A 24,489-nucleotide genomic window follows, 5' to 3' on the forward strand; every position below is an offset into this window, starting at 1 on the left:
TTTATACAGCAAAATGAGATTTTATTTCATAAATGATTACCCTTTTTTTTAATTCATACACACTTTCACTCATTTTAATCACCCAATGTGTAACACATTTATTTTGTCCTGAAGAAGATTCATTTATGAAATGTATGAAAACCGCTAACTCAGGGGACTTTTATTTAGACAAGATTTACCCATAATTCCAAGCAGAACCCGGCGCTTTATTTGTTTCTCCGCCTGTAAGCGGGTCGAAATCCTGCCGTCTGATCTGTGATTGGGTTGAGGTTCATTCTGACAACCAATCAGTCGCTGAATTTGTTCGCAACGTGACCTACTAACTAATCATGGCGCAGGGGGCGGGGTTTGTCTAAATACGGGTAGGAAAAACAAGGACAGTAATCCTTACAAATAGTGTACTTCGTGGCGCTTAGTGAAAAGCTGCTGTTCGTGTTAGCAGCGTGATCATATAAAAGGTACCAGGAGCAGTCAGGGAGGAAACAGCATGGCTTTAAACCTCACCGTCAATCCCAGCAACCCACCACTAGGTAAAACAGATAATCCCGGAGTTGAACTTGTGTATCTGTGGGAAAACACGAGTGTCGGTTTTATTGTAATTTGTTGTGATTGATGCGCGCGCGAGTGCCATCGTGGCAGTCAGGAGGTGAGCCAGACACATGCTGTTGTTGTTGTTGTTTATTACAGTTATAAATCTACTCAGATCACAGCTTCTGTAAACAGACTGAGCTGGAAACTGATGTCTAGTTAAATAAAATACGTTTATGCATTGGTTGGTTTATGTCTTTGTGCAGTGGAGATGCTTCAATACATGATCAGTGAGCTCATTAGCTAATGTTCAGTATTTACTTTCTGTTTCTGTTCAGTAAATCTGTCATGACTTAGTCAGTTTTAAAATGTTATAAACGCTAGATTTGGTAAATTTATTTGAACATGCAGACATGACGTGAAGCCTGTTTTTGTTAAAAGTGTATTTTTACTTGCTCTGAGTTGTGTCTCTTGTGAACACCCTGTTATCAGTCTGACACAGTGCTCTGGTTCCCTTCAGCTCCAGTGGCGCCACCGTTTGTTGAGAACTGGTATTACTGGCTGATGCAATCCAAACCAAAGAGTCATTTCTGATCTCATTTAATGATGATTGTCATCGTGCAGAAGAAGTCAGCTGGCAGGGAAAAAAAAAATGTTGCTTGTAGATGTTTATCAAATGGTATGTTGTTTTAGGCTTCCATGATCCAGGTGATGGATGGATGGATGGATGACTTTTATTGTCGTTGTAAAGCACAAGTACAGGACAACAAAATTGGCTGTCCTTTGCCAGTGCAAATAACACAAGACACACATTTATTAAAAAAAAAAAACGCACATTCCCAATCAATATTGCACATCATTATATCGCACGTATATTTAAGACATAACACACACACACGTCTTGGTGCAGTGTTGGATGCAGTCCAAACGAAAACTGCACTCAGGGCCGGGATATACTTGACGCTTGGAACGCTTCCGCGCACTCATCATGGCTGCCACGCATTGTTCCCAGCGCTGTTTTGACGCGTCCTCTGGGCACGTTGTCAGAAATCAGTGCTGTGTGTGCACACGTTGCAGTACCACCAAAAATTGGCATGGCAGTGTGTTCATATTTTGCTACCTGACGTTAGTAGGACTGCAACAATTCACCACAGTGCACCGAAAATCGAGTTCATACCTGCTGTATCGATTATCGATCCATGTAGCTGTATTTTCGGTTCGATTCATCTCATCTCATTATCTCTAGCCGCTTTATCCTGTACAGGGTCGCAGGCAAGCTGGAGCCTATCCCAGCTGACTACGGGCGAGAGGCGGGGTACACCCTGGACAAGTCACCAGGTCATCACAGGGCTGACACATAGACACAGACAACCATTCACACTCACATTCACACCTACGGTCAATTTAGAGTCACCAGTTAACCTAACCTGCATGTCTTTGGACTGTGGGGGAAACCGGAGCACCCGGAGGAAACCCACGCGGACACGGGGAGAACATGCAAACTCCACACAGAAAGGCCCTCGCCGGCCATGGGGCTCAAACCCGGACCTTCTTGCTGTGAGGCGACAGCGCTAACCACTACACCACCGTGCCGCCTGGTTCGATTCAGCGACATTTTTATTTTTTTCAATTTTTACTGATTTTATAAATGCACTTTTACTGCGTAACCATTACACTTATGTTGTTAAATCGATGCGAGAAAGCAATCAGCCAGAGCTTTGCTTCTAAATAAAGCGTGCAATTTGTTTGGTTTGGGTTCTTGCGCTTGTCCAGTTGGAGTAGTCGCTACTTTACATTACATGGCACCGCCGTTGCTGGGCTCCAAAATGGCAGAAGTCAAGCTTAAAGATCCTTCATCTCATCTTAAATCGAAAGTTTGGCTCCATTTTGGGTTTCGAGAAGACATGAAGGACGTTGCAACGTGCTGCACATGTTATGTTGATGTGAAGTATAAGGGAGGGTCAACTACAAACCTCGCAGATCATTTAGGCCAAGTTTACATTAGACCGTATCTGTCTCGTTTTCTTCGCGGATGCACTGTCCGTTTACATTAAACCGCCTGGAAACGCCGAGAAACAGGAATCCGCCAGGGTCCACGTATTCAATCCAGATCGTGTCTGGTCCGGTGCTGTGTAAACATTGAGAATACGCGGATACGCTGTGCTGAGCTCTAGCTGGCATCGTCATTGGACAACGTCACTGTGACATCCACTTTCCTGATTTGCTGGCGTTGGTCATGTGACGCGACTGCTGAAAAACGGCGCGGACTTCCGCCTTGTATCACCTTTCATTAAAGAGTATAAAAGTATGAAAATACTGCAAATACTGATGCAAATACTGCCCATTGTGTAGTTATGATTGTCTTTAGGCTTGCCATCCTTCCACTTGCAAGTGGTAAGTGACGCGCATGCCCGACATGCACTGAGAGCACACACACAGCGGCTCAGTCCCGAATCACTGCTCGTGCGCTTCACTCGTGCGCTCTGTGAGCTGCGCAGGGCCGGAGTGCGCACCCTCCAGAGGGCACTCGCTGTTCAGGGCGGAGTGGTTTGGAGCGCAGGATGCCTGCGGAGCCGAGCGTATCCGTGTATTGGTGTTGCTGTGTGCACACGAATCGTGTACTGGCATTGCTGTGTGTACACTAATCGTTTTAAAAACGTTAATCTGATGATCCGCTGATAAGGTCTAATGTAAACCCCACCTTAAAGCGAAAACACAACATGGATGTAAACGAAGTAAGTCCCACCGAATTGAAAACTGAAAGTGTTACAAAAGTAGTAAAACCAGATATGCGGTGACAGTTAAAACTGACTGAAACTAAAAATAAAGCTATTTCGAAGGCTGTTGGTGGCTACCTCACTTATATGATATGCAGCCATACGCTACCGTACAGAATGATGGGTTTAAAAACATGATAAATTTCCTTGAGCCAAGATATTCCATTCCTGTTTGAACTTTTATAAATATGCATAAATATTCCTAATGATTTACTTTACCTGTTATCAGTTAAAGTTTAGAGCCAAAGTTACAGAACAGTTTTACATGTTGCTGAGTTACTACTGTTACTTGTTCTAGTGTACTGACGGTACTGATTGAACCGTTCTGAATTTGCTTAAATATTAAATAACTCTCTTTGAAGAGGAAGGTGTTTGTGAGTGAGAGTGACTGATACTCACTGCTTTGTGCTCAGGAATTCAAGTCAAGTTGCCAAAATATCCCTATTTTATATATTTTAAGCATTTTACACTTACATATCCTGTTCCCTAGCCAGCATTTGGAAAGTTTTCATCTTTCCAGACAAATTTCAGTGGGATTTTGTTAAAGTTTAAAATCTGAGGTTTATTTGTCCTTTATATTTAGTTACAGAATCGAATCGAAATGAATCGAAGGGTCTGAATCGTGAATCGAATCGGTGTCTTAGTGAATCGTTGCAGCCCTAGACATTAGCATCGTTGTTTACTAGTCTGAAGTTATCAACATGGCTGAATGCTTCAAGGAAAAGAAATTTTTATCTTTCATTTTTAATGATTCTTTTACAATGTTTAATTTTAAAATAATTTTGATCTTCAGCATCTTTCTTCCCTCAACTCACAACACAGCGGAACCGGATGTTGTTTTCTCACGGTCTTGACTTCTTGCACTGCCACCTGTTGGAATCCTCCAGATTTACATCAAGTATGCACGCAAGATAGAGCTGGGCGATAAATCGATTTTATCGATTAATTCGAATTTACAGTTAAGGACGATGTGTTTTTATGAAAATCGGTTTTCTCTCAGTTTTAACTTCCGCCACCGACGCTCCACTCTGCGCATGTGCAGAACGGATCGGGCAGCAGGGACAGATCGGGTACTGACGCTATAGCCCTCCTCCCGCGCGCTTGCATTAGACACACACAAACAACATGGCAGCGACTGGGGGAAAGCTGCAACTTGTGCCCGAGAAAGGAGTAACTTTCTCCATGATCTGGAATTGGTTCGGTTTTGCGGCATCGGACGCAGACCAAACAAGTCCTCGTTGTAAGGTGTGTTTGAAAACGGTTGCTTCCAAAGGAAGCAGCACGACGAATTTATTCCAACACCTTAAAGGAACAGTCCACCGTATTTCCATAATGAAATATGCTCTTATCTGAATTGAGACGAGCTGCTCCGTACCTCTCCGAGCTTTGCGCGACCTCCCAGTCAGTCAGACGCGCTGTCACTCCTGTTAGCAATGTAGCTAGGCTCAGTATGGCCAATGGTATTTTTGGGGGCTGTAGTTAGATGTGACCAAACTCTTCCGCGTTTTTCCTGTTTACATAGGTTTATATGACCAGTGATATGAAACAAGTTCAGTTACACAAATTGAAACGTAGCGATTTTCTATGCTATGGAAAGTCCGCACTATAATGACAGGCGTACTAACACCTTCTGCGCGCTTCGGCAGCGCATTGATACGGAGCTCAGATATCAATGCGCTGCTGAAGCGCGCAGAAGGTGTTAGTACGCCTGTCATTATAGTGCGGACTTTCCATAGCATAGAAAATCGCTACGTTTCAATTTGTGTAACTGAACTTGTTTCATATCACTGGTCATATAAACCTATGTAAACAGGAAAAACGCGGAAGAGTTTGGTCACATCTAACTACAGCCCCAAAAAATACCATTGGCCATACTGAGCCTAGCTACATTGCTAACAGGAGTGACAGCGCGTCTGACTGCGTCTGACTGACTGGGAGGTCGCGCAAAGCTCGGATAGGTACGGAGCAGCTCGTCTCAATTCAGATAAGAGCATATTTCATTATGGAAATACGGTGGACTGTTCCTTTAAACAGAAGCATGCGGCGGAGTGGGAGAAGTGCTGCTCCCAGCGGAATGAACATAGATGCAGCACGAGCGCACCATCCAAAGTAAAGCAAGCAACCATCCCTGACACGTTTTCGAACTGTGTGCCTTATGATAAGAATGGGGCACGGTGGAAGGCAATCACAGATGCTATTGCGATGTTATCTCATCTACAAGCTTGTTTTTTGGCTTCTTTTTGGTTTCTGGTTGCACTTTAACCCCAAAGGGGAAATTTAAGTTAAGTGAAAACAAAATAAAGGTAAAACTTGTTTTGAATCATTTCTTTGTCATCTGTAGTTTGATTTTTAGTAGGGGGGAAAAATAGATTAAAATCAGATTTTTTGTGAAAAAATCGAAGTTTTTTTTTTTTTTAGGCCATATTGCCCGGCTCTAGCGCAAGTATAATCACCGTCCACAAGCATACGAGTCGCGTGGCATCAGGAATGTCTCGGCCCTAAGACGCATGCATGCCAATACTGTATTAAAGCCTCGGTCTCACATAGCCGGAATCACTTCGCAGTAGATGCCAGTAGACGATTTTGTGCCTTCCGGGGATCAACTGGTATGTGTTCCGGGCCCTTCTGTCAGAATACGCGAGAGCTGAGGAGGTACCTTGACAACTGGGAGAGCGTGACTTCCATCCCTGGAAAGTTTGGTCGTGTTGAAAATTGCCATGAGTCACGCGCCGGATTAATTCATCTGTTGCAACCGTGAAGGCATCCATGAGCATCCTTGAGGCTTATGTGGGCTACCGGGGGTTACCGTAGCATTCTGTCGCAACCAGTGTTCATGGAATAACATTTCTACAGAAAGTGAAAAGTTTGTCTTGGGATGTGGCTTATTTTGTCTTGCTATGGCTATGCCATACTGAAACTGTGAAAACCATGCACGCTGCTGTGATTACTGTAAGGCTGTACGTCGCTGCCGCCATTGGTTTACCAGCAACTTCCGTAGCTACTCTCACGGTTACCATGGCTTCGTTTGCATATTTACTTCGCCTAAATTTATGCCATGGATCACCTCCAAAATCTGCCAGAATGGCCACAGTAGCCCCAGCCACGGTTCTCACGGATCAACCGGCTATGTGAGACCTTAGCTTAAAGGTCCACTAAGGTGACAACGTCGGCTCCCCCCATACATCAGAAATAGCGTATTAATGAGATGCAACCCTGACTTATGGACAAACCTGAACTCTTTACCCGTAAAACAAGGCTCTGCGTTATATCACTTGTACAGAAAAAGGTGGAAATATTGCCGGAAACACCCGACCTGTTTTCCAGATGATTTCCATAAAGTGTGAAATCACTTACAGTACACGGTTATATTCGAGAGAACAGTGAGGATCGTTTGCGTCGGTATCTTTTAAGATTATTTGAGGTAATGGTTGGATACAGGTGTTGTGTGGGAGTGTAGTGTAGAATATCCCAGCCAGGTTAAAGTTAAGTTATTTAAGGTGGGTTTTTTTTGTTGTTGTTTTTTTCTTCCCCCTTTTACGTTCGTTAATCCAGGGGTGCCACTACTTCCTGCCACTACGCTCTCGATACATTCATAAACTTCATCAAAACGTCACCAGGCTAGCCTACCGTAATTACCGTGGCAGACAGTCTAACCCCCGCGGCAATGCAGAAAGAGGGTAAACGAACACTGAGAATAGGATAGTGCTTGTTTACCCTCTTTCTGCATTGCCACAGGGGTTGGACTGTCTGCCACAGTAATTACGGTAGGCTAGCCTGGTGACGTTTTGATGAAGTTTTTCATGAATGAGTCAAGAGCGTAGTGGTAGGAAGTGGTGGCACCCCTGGATTAACAAACGTAAAAGAAAAAACTTTAACCTGGCTGGGATATTTTACGCTACACTCCCACACAACACCTAGAACCAGCCCCATCTCATCTCATCATCTCTAGCCGCTTTATCCTGTTCTACAGGGTCGCAGGCAAGCTGGAGCCTATCCCAGCTGACTACGGGCGAAAGGCGGGGTACACCCTGGACAAGTCGCCAGGTCATCACAGGGCTGACACATAGACACAGACAACCATTCACATTCACACCTACGGTCAATTTAGAGTCACCAGTTAACCTAACCTGCATGTCTTTGGACTGTGGGGGAAACCAGAGCACCCGGAGGAAACCCACGCGGACACGGGGAGAACATGCAAACTCCAAACAGAAAGGCCCTCGCCGGCCACAGGGCTCGAGCCCGGACCTTCTTGCTGTGAGGCGACAGCGCTAACCACTACACCACCGTGCCGCCCCTAGAACCAACCATTACCTCAAATCTTAAATACGGATGCAAATGATCCTCACTGTTCTCTCTGCTCTCAAATATGGCCGTGTGTACTGTGAGAAGCGATAGCGTGTAAAATGTGCGAAAGTAATTGGCTAACTAAAGTTGTTTGCTATCGAAAATGGGCTCTTATGTGGTTGAAAGCAACTATTTTGTTTGTTTGAAATAAGAAAAACGGGTAGGGTAGTTGTCACCTTAGTTGGCCTTTAAGATGTGCGTGTGTCATCACTGCATTATCACATGCTAATATTGTATCAGGTCTTGCATCAGGATTAGCCTGATTTCAGAACAGTCAACTCATGAGTCAACCAAATGATCATAGCTTAGAAACTGAACTACATTAAAGGAAAACTCCGGAGTGAAATGCTTTCTAGGTCTATTTTCGCATTATTGGGAGTGCATACGTTGAGTTGCTACCACAATCACGTCAATCGGATGTGTTTTGAGAAAATTAGTTTTTTGCGATTTCAACCGGAAAGCGCCAACACGGCAGTGCGCGGGGCATGTCTTTTTGCCGATACAAAACGCTAGTTTTAAAACCATTGCAAAGCTCAAAACAACGTGACAGTTCTGTGGAAGTGAGTAGAGGGTTCCTACAAACAAAACGAAGCATCCCTGGCTCTGCAAGTGCACGGATAGTGTGTAGAAGAGTAAATACAAAGCCAGTGACCTTACCTGAATTTGGTCTTCTCCAGATGCCATGTTCATGGGACAGTCCGTAAAAGTCAAGTGCCGAGTGCAGAGCCCATCCCACTGGAAATGCACAATTGTGGTATGTTGTGCATTTCCAGCGGGATGGGCTCGGCACTCTACTTTTACGGACTGTCCCATGAACATGGCGTCTGGAGAAGACCAAATTCAGGTAAGGTCACTGGCTTTGTATTTACTCTTCTACACACTATCCGTGCACTTGCAGAGCCAGGGACGCTTCGTTTTGTTTGTAGGAACCCTCTACTCACGTCCACAGAACTGTCACGTTGTTTTGAGCTTTGCAATGGTTTTAAAACTAGTGTTTTGTATTGGCAAAAACACATGCCCCGCGCACTGCCGTGTTGGCGCTTTCTGGTTGAAATCGCAAAAAACTAATTTTCTCAAAACACATCCGATTGACATGATTGTGGTAGCAACTCAACGTATGCACTCCCAATAATGCGAAAATAGACCTAGAAAGCATTTCACTCTGGAGTTTTCCTTTAAGCTCTGATGGAGCCAAATATGAGCACAGAATGCAATGCAGTACTCACTGGTCCTAAAGCAGAACTACGTTTTGGCACATTGCCTGCGCACAGTGACGAACCAAAAACGCAGAAGTGCAGGCTCCGAGCACACAGGCAGGCTGTCGTGACAGACCAATATAAGAATTTCGTAGAGAACAGAAAGCATGAATACAGTTTAGAAGTGCAGATCTGTCTCCACAAGTGTTAAAACTGCAGCCATTTATGGGAAATGTACTTCAGAATAATTCCGCATGTTCATCCTCAATTTTACACTCTCATTAACTCTGAGAAACCACACATCCTGTTGGGAGAATATGGAGAGCTGCGCTCTGGCAGTAAATCACATCTTAGCACCAAAGTACATCTGTAACGGTCTGAGGAACCATTAGTGATGCGCGCGCGCGCACACGAGTCCTGATTGACCTTTGCTCTGTTTTTATTTATGTATTTTGATATGCCGTTTTTTGCTATTTGTAAAACATCCATCCATTATCTGTAGCTGCTTATCCTGTCCTACAGGGTCGCAGGCAAGCTGGAGCCTATCCCAGCTGAGAGGCGGGGTACACCCTGGACAAGTCACCAGGTTATCGCAGGACTGACACAGAGACAACCATTCACACTCACGTTCACACCTACGCAGGGCTCAACATTAACGGTTGTCCGGGACAAGTGATCCTTTATGTCGGACAAGTTCATCGTCTCAGTTACTTGTCCGATCGGACAAGTGCCAAAATATGCCAATATTCGGGTTACATATCAAATTTTATCAGTTTATTCACACGACTTCCGAAGCATCTCACTCGACATGTTGTTTTTAATGAATTGCCGGATGTTTCTCTTCGGAAAGAGCGATGTACGCATGCACAATATTCCGCTTGCGAAACCGGCCAATACCGCTTCGTGTATTTGAGCTGAAAAGTAAACGGTCATTTGGCAGACCCTCCAGGATTTCGCGATGTTGCGATTTGCAACTTCAACGCAAATTCAGCCAATCCCCGCGCATTCAGGGCGGTGTTGCAATTATATCCAATCACCGCAACTTTCCAGCAAATTTGACCAATCGTTGGCGTCGGCTTGAGGTGACGTCGACAAACTCCCTTCCACCTTATTTCCGTGTATACGTTCAAGAGAAGCAGCATGTGCGAGTCAGTGTTTATGTAGGCTTAAATTCTGTTACTGAAAGTGTGTTATGTTTACAGTGAAGGACTGTGTGCACTTTATTTTTTACTTAATACAAGAAATTAATGGATACCAACATTTTTACCAAAATGGTATTTTATTTTCCATTGTTTAGGCAGCTTCAGCATCATACTGTGAGATTTTCTTCAAATTTTTTTTCTTCTTCTATGAAACCTGAGCCATTTATTTTATTAGTTTATAATTATTCAGTGTTTCCCACAGACCAGGTAGTAATTTGTGGTGCGCCACTGTGCCGATGAGGGAATCGTGCGCGGTGGTGTCGTGGCGGTCAGTGGAGTTGGTCATTGGGGTGTATGCAAAGTGTTTACAGCAGGCGGTGTTCAAACACACAGTATTTTTCTTCAGAGTCACCTGCTGGGACTATTTTAAAGCTACAAGAAGCATTTGAGATTATTCAGTTCAATCTAAATTCTTTTAAGTTCTTTAAGGGCCCGTTTACACGAGGACGCTGTCGGGTAAAAACGACTAAATATTTTAGCGGAAGTGTCTTTCGTCTACATGGGGACGGCGTTTCCGAGGATGAAAAACGGAAAAAATTGAAAACGCCTTCCAGAGTGGATAAGTTAAAAACAGCCCCCGTTGCATATCCGTCTAAACTACCCAATACGCGAAACTCTGCTCGGATCTGCTCACGTCGGGTACGTGTTTACGTCATAAATATGTCATATACTGTACATGCCAGCCCGGGAAGTAAGAAAGTAAGTAAAAAAGTAAGAGCATGTCTGATTACATCGATCCAACGGACCTTCAAGCTGCTCTGGCAGCTTTAATAAACGTCCAGGAGTCCTTCGAACATCTATACCGAATCTGCACATATACCGTTAATGAACAGAGGCGGGTATAGTATGCTCTTACTTTTTTACTTACTTTCTGACTTGCCATAGCCAGAGTAGTCAAACTTTTCGCGGCGCAGATGTGCAGATCAGACAAGACGGAAGACGTTGCGCATGCGTGCAGACATAGCGGAGGTCTTTCACAGCACCGCCTGGCATGCACATCCAATTGAATTCCACACATTTATGCGTCACCGTATAGACGCAGATTTCCTCCTTGAAAACGGTCGTGTAGACGCGGAAAAAAAGTGAGAACGAAAACGGACTTTTGCGTTTTTGTTTCAGACCGTCCCCGTGTAAAGTGGGCCTAAGAGAAGACAGCTAAAACAGTTTTTACCAGAACCCTGCCTGGTTTCATTCCTCGACCCAACTTTACATTACAGGGCAGGCCATTTAGTTTGCTGGGCTTGATGTTGGTGGAAAACCTGTCTTTTAAATTTATGAAAATTACTCACCAAAATTGAAGGTTTTTTACCTTAGTTTTTTGCCTTTTTGGTGGCAATCTTTCAATCATTCTTTAGTTGACATTCAAGGAATAAATTGCAAAAAACAAGCTGGAGGTTTTTATTTTAAATATTGAACTCAACACTTACCTCAACCAATACTAAAATGAAACAAAAATACTATAATGTAACAACAAAATAATAATAAAATATGATAATTAGATGTAAGAAACCACTTAAGGTAACACCAAGGCAACTAACAATAATGAAAAAGCATTACCCTAATTGGTGCAAAGCCTGCATGCCCTATCAGAACAATTAATTCTGCGTGGCTTCCTGAAAAAAAACTCAGGTGCCCTATCGTAAGGGAAGTCATTGGGTTCGGGACCATTTATGGAGATTCGTAAGCAGGCTGCCAGGTGTTCCCCTTGGAGCCTATTCCTGAGGTCTGTTTTAATCTATGGATAAAAAAGTACATTTTCTTCATCATCAAAGCACTAAAAATTTCCATTTCATCAAAAAAAATATACAAAGGAATACTGAATTTCTATGTGCTTACCCTATTCATAGCTGAGAAATCCCGCTCGCAATTCAGAAAAAACTTTTCAATACTCATCTGGGTTAAAGCAGCAAACATTGAGAGTCAATGAAATTATAATAGTCAAATAAATACGAAGTTATTATTAGCCTATGGGCATCCTACAGTAGCCTATCTCAACTACCGCATTGTTTCTTAAAATATTCAGATTTTATGCTTCAGATAGCATCAACTAGGCATCCCTGCGAGTATAACAGCAATTTATTTAGCCTAGTGGGAAATCCTTATTTATTGTGAATGTCAAGCCATTATTAATAACTTGCATGAATGCTGAAGCGGGATAAACGGGATAATGCAATAAGGCCGGTTCCTCGCGTCAAGCTGCTACTGTATGCATCAAAATTGGTTTATAGCCTGACTCAGGGATGTCCGTTTCCTGTAAGCCAAGAAGGCTATGATAAAGCTCATCACAAGCATGACGTAGGCTACCTTTTAAAATAAGGGGTCGGAGGTGAATCGGGAAGGCTGCGTTATTTTTAAATTAGCCAACAGGCCTACTTGCAGTCCGGTGTCATGGTCTGAATTTACCACCAGTCTGAATTTACCAGGTAAATTTAAACTGTAGCAGCCACGGTCTAACCTTACCGCAGTATAAATTTACCAACTTGGTATAATTGGGCCTAGTCTGAATTTACCAGCCTAATATGAGATTTATGTTCATGTTCATGCTTGAATTATTTACACTTTATCTTGATGAATATTGGTTTAAGTAAGACTCCATGATTATAATAATTTAGTTATTCTCTCAAATTTACCAACTTGGTATAATTAGACTGCGGTCATTGAGCCTAGTCACTGCGGTCTCAAAAGTAGCCGGTCACCGGCGGCAAATTGCCGTCTGTGGCTTGTTATGCCGCCGGCTATTGTCAGTCGAGTCACAAAATTTAATATTAAATATTTCTGACGGCAAAAAAAGTTGTGAACGTAAATTACATCCACTATGTCATGTATGTCCGTTGCCGCGTCAACTTTGTTTACATCCTCGACATGAGTGCAGCCATTACTGCCCCTTGTGCCATATGTAAGCCGTACTCTGATTGGCTTAGAGTGTTCCATGGACTGTGAATGGTTCATACCATCATGTGACTCACAAATGGCGACGAAGAGAGTTGCAAGCGGCTCCATGCTGGATGCGTGGCTAAAAAGGTCTAGAGGGAAAGGTAAGTACGTTTTGAACGCAAATTTATTCCGTCATTGTGTTGATATAGAAAAATAAATACGTCTTCGTCCACCGTTTCTCAGCCTTGCTTAAGACATTATAATCGCAGATCATAAAGTTGACTCTGCGTTTGACAGCTGCTCGAAAAAACAAACTGCGTGCGTAACAACGCTAATCAAGCTTAAGCTAGACGACCCGCCTCAAATACCCGTCCCAGGTAAATGTTATCCCAATTTTAGATGACCTGTTCCAAACCATCCCGCCCCATGAAAAATTCGTATTTATATAATTTCTATTCAGTAGGCCCCTACATGATTAGGTTGATAAGATTTGGATAAAAGTTATTTTCAGTAGAAATGCTGAGACTGTCAATGAGTGCTGCTAGCTGCTGTTTTTTAATAACGATGAAGTCAGCTGATGAAGTACATGTAGCTGCATTTTATGTAACAGTTTATTGACTGCCAAAAAATAAACATTTTGATTATAATTGAAGTTGTTTTGTTCTTCATCTGTATTCAAGATTTCACCATATTCTTCAATAGTATTAGAGAATCTGGAGAAACTTGTCACCTTAGCTTAGTCAAAGTGCATATCAGACTTAAAATTATTATATCATCCATCTGTGGATTTCAGTCAGACTACTTTTTATGTCTTTGTTTGCAAATATTTCTGAAATTTGATAAAATGACTGAGGTATGGTTTCATATTTCAAGTTTCCAAATAGTATTGATTACCCTTTATTTTCACTGTTAAAAGTTACCAGAGGCCACCATTTCTCAGTGCATTTCATAAAATTTTCCGTGCCCAAAGCAGGGCGCACCCCCCTTTGAAACCCCCCTGCACGCTTTGCGTGCATTATGTCTGCCACTGGCAGACATTTTACCATTTTGCACCCTGCTGTAAATTATTTGTACCCTGCTGTTCTCCCAAACTTTGAAGCCCCGGAGTCAGATTTTACCAGCCCAGTATGATATGGGATTTACGTTCATACTTGATCCACAAATAAATTATTTTCACTTGATGAATATTGATTTGTTTGCGTGAGACTCATCATGATTATAATATAGTTATTCTGTCAAATTTACCACCCTGGTATAATTAGACTCCGGTCATTGGACCTAGTCAGAATTGGGTCATCTTTCTTTTGAAAATGGCGATTCACTGGTCTCGTGCCTCTTTGGACTGTGTGTTTTGCTGATCTTCATTTTGTGACTGGGAAATGATTGTTTCCTCATCCATATTCAACAGCTTGTCTACTGATAATCAAATCTCACAATTGTAATCTCAATTTGCGTTCTATTAGTCCACAAATGTGTTGAAATGCTCGGTACAAAATCGCAGCAAGAAATGGTAAATTTAGACTTCCCAGAAGTTGACTGGGTGAAAAAACCGGTCTGCGCATGCACGTGGTAAATTTATACCAGCGCACGATCAGACCATGACACCTGTCATATGCGCAACGGCAGGCCTGTATACATGCCTCTCTGTCTCTGTGTGTGGGTGCGCGCGCGCGTGAATGAGAAGAAAGAGCACTATGAATGAACGGAACAATACGCAACGGATTTTTTTTTTTTTTTTTTCAAAATCGTGAGTCTGATTGTGTGGCGATAGGAATCCATTGTGTGGCGCTGCGCAACACAATGGTCTATATATGGGAAACCCTGATTATTGTTTAATTTAGTCTTCAGGAGAGACTGCCTGCACACAGCATTAGTATTAATAGTTTTTTTTTTTCTTACATGAAAGCTGAGGCATTTATATTATATTTTAAGGTAACTTCATGTTGTGCTGTGAGGTTCTATGCACTTTAACTTTTGAACCAACAGGTGCATTTGGATAAGTAAAACCTATTTTTCTGCATTTTTGTAGTCCTGGTAATCTTTTATATTGGTAAAGTTGTTTATAGGACCATTTCTCAGTGTCTTTGTTTTTTTTAATCAATAGTTTTTCAGTAATAACATAATATTTAACATATTGCTCAATTTTAATCACAAAAAGAGAAAATCGCAACAATTTCTTGCAACTTTCACTTCCTCCCGCAATGTAATCGCAACAAAAACCTAAACACCGCAACTTTCATCGCAACCATTAAATACCATACAGGATCCACAATGAATAATTAGACAACAACAGTTAATCAGTGGAGGATATATATTCAAAGTTAATAATTTAAAAATGAAAATATACTGTAATTTTTATTTTCTGGTTTTAAATTTCTCATAAATTAATGATTGATGGAGTCCAATTTTTTTCTGCAGTGAATAGATTGTGTTAAAGTAATTCTGGTGAAATTAGCTTATTACAAATAGTTGTTTTTTTTTTTTTTTCCCCTCAAATTTTTCTTCGGACAAGTCAACTTCACATTCGGACAAGTAAATTTCCTTTCAACTTGCCTGACAGGACAAGTGGTTTCAAAAGTTAATGTAGAGCCCTGCTACGGTCAATTTAGAGCCACCAATTATCCCAACCTACATGTCTTTGAACTGTGGGGGAAACCGGAGCACCCGGAGAAAACCCACACAGACACAGGGAGAACACGCAAACTCCACACAGAAAGGCTCTCGCCGACCGCTGGGCTTGCACCCAGGACCTTCTTGCTGTGAAGCGACAGTGCTAACCACTACACCACCGTGCCACCCTATTTGTAAAACAGTTTCTGTCATTTCAGTGCTTTGGCAGTGCTGTAATCACTGGCGGCTCGTTAATAGGGGCGATTTGGGCAACGCACTCCCAAACAGGGAGGGAGATTTTTAATTTTTTTTTTTTTATCACTCCTACTACCACGGCAACAGTAATGTCATTGTCCAATCAGGCTAAGGTCGCGCCTGGTGTAGCCACGCCCTTTTGGGGTGATTTGCCCCAAAATCTCCCATTGACACTAATGGTACGTACGTTTTTTTCGAAAATCATGCTCCCAATGCATTTTCTATTAGGTTTTATGTGCTCGCACAAGCAGCGTGCTTACGTCATACGCCTGTTGCGCCGCACAAGTGTTGCCAGATTGGGCGGTTTTAAGTGCATTTTAGCGGGTTTTGAACATAATTTTGGGCTGGAAAACGCAACTTGCGCGGGAAATGTGTGAACATTCTATGAAGAAGATGGCGAGTGTTGAGTGCAACAATACGATAGCGGCTCTGAAAGAAGTTCCCTTTAGTCGTCGTACCAATGAGGAGAAAACAGCAATCAAACAGCTAGGACCTCCTAGACCGAATTTAAACATCAAGCAAGTGTCTACGAAGGGGGAGAAGACCTACTCAAGAGGTTTTAACAAGAACTGGTACCACCGGAAAACTTGGCTAGCTGGCTGTGATGTAGTCAATGCTCGTTTTTGCTACCCTTGCGTTCTCTTCCACCCTGGAAGTAGCACAGCAGACGGTACAGTGATATCTGATATTTGAATTTACTAGGCAAAAGGGGGTTTTTTTTGTGTACGTGTTTTTGTTTTACCAATGGAAGTTTAACATTGCCATGCTTGGAATATTTCAGTAGCCTCAAGTTCTCTCTGACTTGGTGTAAATTAAGCATATTTTCAGTTTTTATATATTGTACAGTATGTGTTCATTGGAGCCAGCAGCACCTTACCTTTTTTCCAACTTGTTAAGCAAGTTGCACTGACTACAAAACCTTGTGTAACCTTGTGTGTATATAGCTAAATAACTAAAGCCTTTTGTGTTCATTGGCATGCTTGTAATACTTTAAATTTCCTTTTAAGGCATGGCTTTCTGGAGGAATTCTTGGGGGGAAAAAAACTGCAGAATTTATTTAGAATTATTATTTGTTGTTAAAATGGTGCAATTCCATATAAAAAAAAACACATAATTAAGCTGCACGTTTGTTTGATGGTTCTGCTTTTCTTCATCTTTTTCAAAACTTAAATAAACACTTGTTTTGGATTTATATCCTGCCACTTTAATTGCATTCTTTAGAATGAAGAAATTAGAATATGTTTAGAATCAAGAATTTGTGTCTACTTATTATAGAATACTGGAAAAATATGAGAAAATAAATGAGTAATGTAATATTAATTGATTGTGATGCCAAATGTTTTGCTTTGAAGGCTTCACAATGAATCTTCCTTAGTTTTAGCCTGGCAAGCCAGACTAAATGTGAATATTTGCCACTCGTAGGCAAAAATATTTTTGGCCGCTAGGCAGGTGGATCTAGTTTACTAGGCTACCTTAGTTTGCCACCTTTAACTTGTTCAGTGTTGCCACCTAGTGGAGAGAAGAGATATTGTCTATATTGATATCTGAATTTACCAGGCAAAAACAAGTTCGACCAATTGATTTGCTACTTGGGTCAATTTACTTCAGTCCTGTGGACATTTATGGTCCGTGTAGACATAACGGGGGAAAATTGCCCCCCCCTGAAAAAAAATTCAGGAGCCGCCACTGGCTGTAATGATTATGCCACTAAAGCTGGCGTTGAATCGTGTCCACTTGCTTTATACTTGTGTTGTTTTGATTGTGTTACTGCTTCTAGTATTATAGGAAGAAGCAAATACTAGCCCATCACAGCTTATTTCACTACAGTTTCAGTTTGGCTGGCAGGTCAAATGATTTGTAAAACAGGTTGCCATCATTTTACCCTCGGTGAGACAATGTATGCAAGCAGAGTTTGATGGCATTGTACATTGATCTGATACGGAGCTGGTTCAGCAGCTGTTTGCCATTTTCAGGACACAATAGGTTTGATGTTCCACACAATTCTGTTTCTCTGTATGCGTATTCTCTACTTTGACATACCCATAATGCTTTGCGCCTTGGGGGGGTAACCAGGTGCTATATTTGTTTACCAAGTCGGATAACCTCAGTCATTTCTTCGAATTCACATGGGGGGAAAAACGACTTTTCCTGATTCTAAGTTTTATTGAATACTTAGAGGCTAAGCGTCGAAAAGCGCGATTAGACAGAATTCGCTGTCAATTTTACATAGGGCTGTGCGATATGGGAAAAAAAGAATATCCCGATACATTTTCTCCATTCCACGATATACGATATATATCTCGATATATTTAAATCTCCTCTAAAGGACCCCATGAAATCTAACTCTTACTCTTTACTGTTTTCACTACAATCCCTGCAGATTAAATAACATTCTTGGTTAACTTTACAGGTGGTTTTCAACAACACATTTTAAATTTTCATGTTAGTGATTAATCACAATTGAGTTGAACAAAGACTATTTTTATTCAACAAAGATGTGGCACAAACTGCAAAAACAATCTTGAAAATTGCAACAAAGGGGCAATACAATACAGAGCTGCTCAGAGCTCAAACCAATAAAGTGCAAGCTCAACACTGAGAGAGACATTTAGCCTAAATAAGAAAAGTGCTCATTCATTAAATTATTTAAAAAAAAAAGATCTCCAAGCTATTAACCTGACTACTGAGAACCACTGGAACATTCACAATGGAGAGGAGAGAGAGATCTGCAAAACATAATTTTTCTCTTTGCACACTTTTGAACTGAATGTTTTCTGGCTCTGCCTCTCAGATGTGTATAATTCCGGTATTGCCTTCTCTGTAAAATGTCTGTGACCAGGCAACTCATATTTGGGATCGAGTGTGTTTAGTAATTTTTGGAAGCCTGGTTTTTCCACTATACTAATTGGGATCATGTCTTTGGCAATGACGTTAGTGATTGCATCCGTTATAGCTCTCCATCTCTGACTCGTTTTCTCATATGGGGTGGCTTTGTAGAACGAGGCCGCTAGGGTCATTTGTTTAGCTCGTGGGGGGGGTTTAGCTCGTGGGCAAGTAGTTCGGAGTTTAAGAGACTCTTTATACTGTACCGGGTGAGTTTCAGGTGATGGAACATATTTATCGTGCTGCTGCCTTTCGTGATGACAGGTTTTTGTTTTTTTGCACACTTTACAAACTGGCATTTGCTGTTCCACGTTCTCCTCGCGATATCCAAAAAATGCCAGTTGACTGACCCCTTACTAGTTCTTTTAGGAAGTAATTTGTCGCTGAAATTGACAGAGCTTACACGGTAGCCTATGCAACGCCAGCGACTGCACGAACTGAGTCAGCGCTGTAAACCGGAACCAGGAAATCTTCCCGCCGGCAGTGTTGCCAGATACTGCTAACGTTTTCCAGCTCAAAATATGTTCAAAATCCACCAAAATGCACTTAAAACCGCTCACTCTGGCAACACAACCGAAACTAGAAAATCTTCCCGGAAGTTCCTTTCAGCACCGAGATGTCGCCCGGGATTGGTTGGCGAGTGCGTGACGTTATTGTTTTCTTTACCCTTAGGCAGCCTCTCACGTTACTGCCTGAGGGACAGAGAGAAAACCACCGGAAAAGGTTTTAAACAAACACGAAACAAACGCAAGTCGGAAGATGACAATAAAATACTCGATAGTTACGATATAATAATTTTATGTATCGCACACAGAATTTTTGCGATATATCGAGTATATTCGATATATCGCACAGCCCTAATTTTACACCAACAGACGACACTTGACTGACTGTGTTCTGTACACTTCAGTGGTGGAAAAAAGTCTGACAATCCAAGTCACAAAGCCTACAACCCCTCCGTGTTTGTGTTTAGTCATAAGTGCAAAATCCGAAAAACAAGGGCAAGTCAAATAACTGAAAAGGAGAACTTTATTGAAGGAACAACTCCCAAAACAAAGCGCAGATGATGCAATGTAAGTAAGCTTACATGTACTTCCCCTTTTAGAGGCTGTCCACACGGCAACGGATTCAGGTGAATCTGATAAAATTGTTTATCGTTTCGGCCTGGCGTCCACACGGCACCGGCGTTTTGGGTGCCTCAAAATGATATTTTTTGAGAACGGGTTCCAGAGTGGAAAAATCTGGCAACGGCGCTGTTGCGAAGTCGTCTGGATGAGTAGAACGGATTTGTTTACGATGACATCACAACCACATGACTAGAACAAGCAGCACTCTCGCTGTTTTGTATGAACCACTGCATTGCATTCACTTTTGTATACAGCTTTTCTTTTAAATAAATGAGTAACTGAACCATTTCTTGAATTTCTTTTTTTTTTATTGGATAAGACTGCTTTTCAATGTTCACACACAATATAAAAAGTTTTATATAAATTATATAAAAATGCTTTTCAAAATGTTCACACTCAATAAGAAAATTAAGTTATATAAAACTATGCACACTAATTAATAAAACTAATTTGTACACACAGAAGGCACGATTTCCTCGCGTAGTCGCAGCAATCATCTTCTTGTTGTTGTGTGTTTGTTCCTGTGGGTGCTTCACGCCGGGTAGAAGAAGGGGTTTATGCGCATGCGTCTACTTCTATTGTTCTGGTGTCTTCGATGGGACCGTCTTACACAGCTTCCTCTAACGGCCCAAAGATTGTCGTAATCTGGTAGCATATGAGCTCGAGGAAAATCAGTCAAGGAAATCAAAATCAACTTAAATTTGACAGGTCTGCTGTGTTTACAGCACTTACTTAACTGAGTGAATTCCTTGCTTGTGTTCCCACGCACGAAGCGTTTTGTATTTTCTTACGGCTTTCTCGTCGCAGCCAGCAAAAACGATTTCACTGTGGATTCTTCTATGATAAGTGTCGATCTTTCAAAACTCTTCTGCCAATCTTTTAACTTCTGCAGGTAAGTAATTATCGGAACATCCGTGCTGACAGACAAAGAAGGTGGCTGACTGTCGCCCGAAGTACAGTGGTATGCAAACGTTTGGGCACCCCTGGTCAAAATTGCTGTTACTGTGAACAGTTAAACAAGTTGAAGATGAAATGATCTCCAAAAGGCGTAAAGTTAAAGATGACTCATTCCTTTTATATTTTAAGCAAAAACTATTTTTTATTTTCATCTTTTACATTTTCAAAATGGCAAAAAAGGAAAAGGGCCTGAAGCAAAAAATTTGGGCATCCTGCATGGTTAGTACCGAGTAACACCCCCTTTGGCAAGTATCACAGCTTGTAAACACTTTTTTTGTAGCCAGCTAATAATCTTTCAGTTCTTACCTGGGGGATTTTCACACATTCGTCCTTGCAAAAGGCTTCCAGTTCTACAAGTTTCTTGGGCTGTCTTGCATGCACTGCTCTTTTGAGATCTATCCACAGATTTTCAATGATGTTTAGGCCATCCTTAAAAAAAAAAAAATCTGTTTCCTGTCCACCGGGTGAGCAAAAAAATTTTCATTCGGGAGGGAGGGATTTTTTTTTTTTTTTTTTACTGGATGGAGAAGAAATCGCAATGCTGTGTTTGCTTTTTCTTTCAGTACTTTTTTTTTATTACAAAAGCAGACATTTTAATAAAATATGACAGTTTAATCAACTGAAACTTGTACAGAAACTTTAAGTTAGCATTTTAAATGCTGACTGCAACATTTGCAAAACTTTTACAAAGGTACTTAAAATGTCCGACACACGGACTTTTTGTAGTTCTAAATCGACCGTTAGGCCTAGTTCGGATGAAATTACACTAGTAAAATGATCACTGAATGATTTTTTTTCTGAATCGTTACTATTTTGTTGTTCGCTAGAATACCATTTTGCGATTTCACACTTAAGCAAATGTTTGAAAACTCCGGATCTCCTTCCTTCATGGTGGCTGCCAATATTTTTTTTTTTTTTTTTGTGCCGCATGGCGCATGCGCAGAGCTGATTCAATTCTATATTCTGCACGGAATGCAGGGCTTTCCATAAACGCCGGCTGCCGGCCATACAGCCGACTACACAATTAAGTCCAGCCGGCTACTTTAATGACTATTTTTGTAGCCCACAGGCTCTAAATATTAATTTTCGATTTCAGTAAAAATTAAATGTTTATCTAACGGACTGACAATAATGTCAAACTGAACCGCACTCATTTTAAGTTGTGATTCGCGCTGTTTGTACCGATAATAACCACAAATTCCCCGCCGACTTCGTTGATCAAGGGAGAGTAACTCATCCGCGGCCCCGACATGCGGTGTGTGTGCGCACGCGCACTCGGCGGAGGCAGTAGTGTGTCGGGGCCGTCGGAGGCGACATCGGAGGGAACAGAAGCAGAGATGACGCTTATTTTGTCTCCAGTAAACCAGTCTTCTCTTGTTCAATTACGTGCTGGCATCAAAAGAAACCGTTGGTTGTAAATGAAACCAAACTGAGTTGTTGGAGTGTATTTTCATACACAAATGGAGAAATGTTGGCTGAGTGTTTGTGTAGCCCCACTGCAGACCGTTGTCGTTGTTAATTCATAGCATGCTCAGCTGCGTGAATGTGTCATGCACCGAAAATAAGAGATTTACCGGAAGCCAGGAATGCCTCATGATGCAATACGCAAGAAAAGAAAGAAGATTTACTGCCATTTTACTTTGTATTTGAGTAAAGTGAATAAATAAATGGTCTGTGGAAAATGCATTTAATCCTGGGAACTGCGTGCAGAGGAGTTTATTTTGTGTTTACTCCCCCCCCCCCCCCCCCCCCCCGGGCTGGCTACTTATTTGTCATGGCTGGCTAGTATGAGCCTTAGTGGAAAGCCCTGGGAATGCGTAAATGTCAAGTTCGATTTTAGATTTACGGACCCGAAAAAAATGTCGAAAAACCGGTGTTAAAAAAAAAAATTTTCAACCGCACAAACGGCACTCGCCCAGCCGGTGGACCCGGAAACAGAACATTTTTTAATAATGGTCTTAGGTCAGGAGACTGTGAAGCCCATGGCAAAACCTTCAGCTTGTGCCTCTTGAGGTGTTCCATTGTAGATTTTGAGGTGTGTTTTGGATCATCGTCTTATTGTAGGACCCATCCTCTTTTTAACTTCAACTTTTTTACAGATGGTGTGATGTTTGCTTCCAGAATTTGCTGGTATTTATTCGAATCCATGCTTCCCTCGACCAGTGAAATGTGCCCTGTGCCACTGGCTGCAACACAACCCCAAAGCATGATCGATCCACACCCATGCTTCAGAGTTGGAGAGGCGTTCTTTTCCTGGAATTTGGCACCCTTTTTTTTTTCCTCCAAACATACCTTTGCACATTATGGCCAAAAAGTTCTATTTTGATTTCATCAGTCCACAGGACTTGTTTCCAAAATGCATCAGGCTTATTTAGATGTTCATTTGCAAACTTCAGACGCTGGATTTTGTGGCTAGGATGCAGGAAAGGTTTTCTTCTGATGACTCTCCCATGAAGGTCAGATTTGTTCAGGTGTCGCTGCATAGTAGAACAGTGCACCACCACTCCAGGGTCTGCTAAATCTTTCTGAAGGTCTTTTGCAGTCAAACAGGGGTTTTTATTTGCCTTTCTAGCAATCCAATGAGCAGTTCTTTCAGAAAGTTTTCTTCATCGTCCAGACCTCACCTTGATCTCCACTGTTTCTGTTAACTGCCATTTCTTAATAACATTACAATCTGAGGAAACGGCTACCTGAAAACACTTTGCTACATTCTTGTAGCCTTCTCCTGCTTTGTGAGCATCAATTATTTTATTATTCAGAATGCGAGGGAGTTGCTTAGAGGAGCCCATGGGTGTTGATTTTAGGGACAAGTTTGAGGAGTCAGAGAATTTATACAGCTTTGAAATCTGCATCATCTGACCTTTCCTAACGAAGAATTTGAACAAGCCACAGCTCAATAAGCTAATTAAGGTCTGGAACCTTGGTAAAAGTTGCATGAGAACTCAAATGTATTGGGTGCCCAAACTTTCGCATGGTGTTCCTTTTCTTTTATCACTCTCCAATTGTCTCGTCTCGTCGTCTTCTGCTTTATCCGGGACCGGGTCGCGGAGGCAGCAGTCTAAGCAGGGAAGCCCAAACTTCCCTTTCCCCAGACACCTCGGCCAGCTCCTCGGGAAGAACACCGAGGCGTTCCCAGGCCAGCCGAGAGACATAGTCCCTCCAGCGTGTCCTGGGTCTTCCCCGGGGCCTCCTCCCGGGGGGACATGCCTGGAACACCTCCCCAGGGAGGCGTCCAGGAGGCATCCGAAAAAGATGCCCGAGCCACCTCAGCTGATTCCTCTCGATGTGGAGCAGCAGCGGCTCTACTCCGAGCTCCTCCCGAGTGACTGTGCTTCTCACCCTATCTCTAAGGGAGCGCCCAGCCACCCTGCGAAGGAAACTCATTTCGGCCGCTTGTATCCGCGATCTTGTCCTTTCGGTCATTACCCAAAGCTCATGACCATAGGTGAGAGTCGGAACGTAGATCGACCGGTAAATTGAGAGCTTCGCCTTTTGGCTCAGCTCCTTCTTCACCACGACGGACCGGTAAAGCGACCGCATCACTGCGGAGGCTGCACCGATCCGCCTGTCGATCTCACGCTCCATCCTTCCCTCACTCGTGAACAAGATCCCGAGATACTTAAACTCCTCCACTTGAGGCAGAACTTCTCCACCAACCTGGAGAGGGCAAGCCACCCTTTTCCGGTCGAGAACCATGGCCTCGGACTTGGAGGTGCTGATTCTCATCCCAGCT

General features: G+C 42.3%; 1 protein-coding gene across 1 annotated transcript in view; it reads left to right on the forward strand.

The window, feature by feature from the left end:
- Positions 1–387: 387 nt before the first annotated feature.
- The window catches only part of eprs1 (glutamyl-prolyl-tRNA synthetase 1), a 77,729-nt gene continuing 53,627 nt past the window's right edge, over positions 388–24,489 (forward strand). The window contains exon 1 of the mRNA XM_060934205.1: positions 388–530. Coding sequence (XP_060790188.1) covers positions 488–530 — 43 coding nt within the window. The 5' untranslated portion in view covers positions 388–487. The remainder of the gene's footprint in view (positions 531–24,489) is intronic.

The sequence above is a fragment of the Neoarius graeffei genome, chromosome 11, assembly GCF_027579695.1.
Source record: "Neoarius graeffei isolate fNeoGra1 chromosome 11, fNeoGra1.pri, whole genome shotgun sequence".
NCBI classification, from domain to species: domain Eukaryota; kingdom Metazoa; phylum Chordata; class Actinopteri; order Siluriformes; family Ariidae; genus Neoarius; species Neoarius graeffei.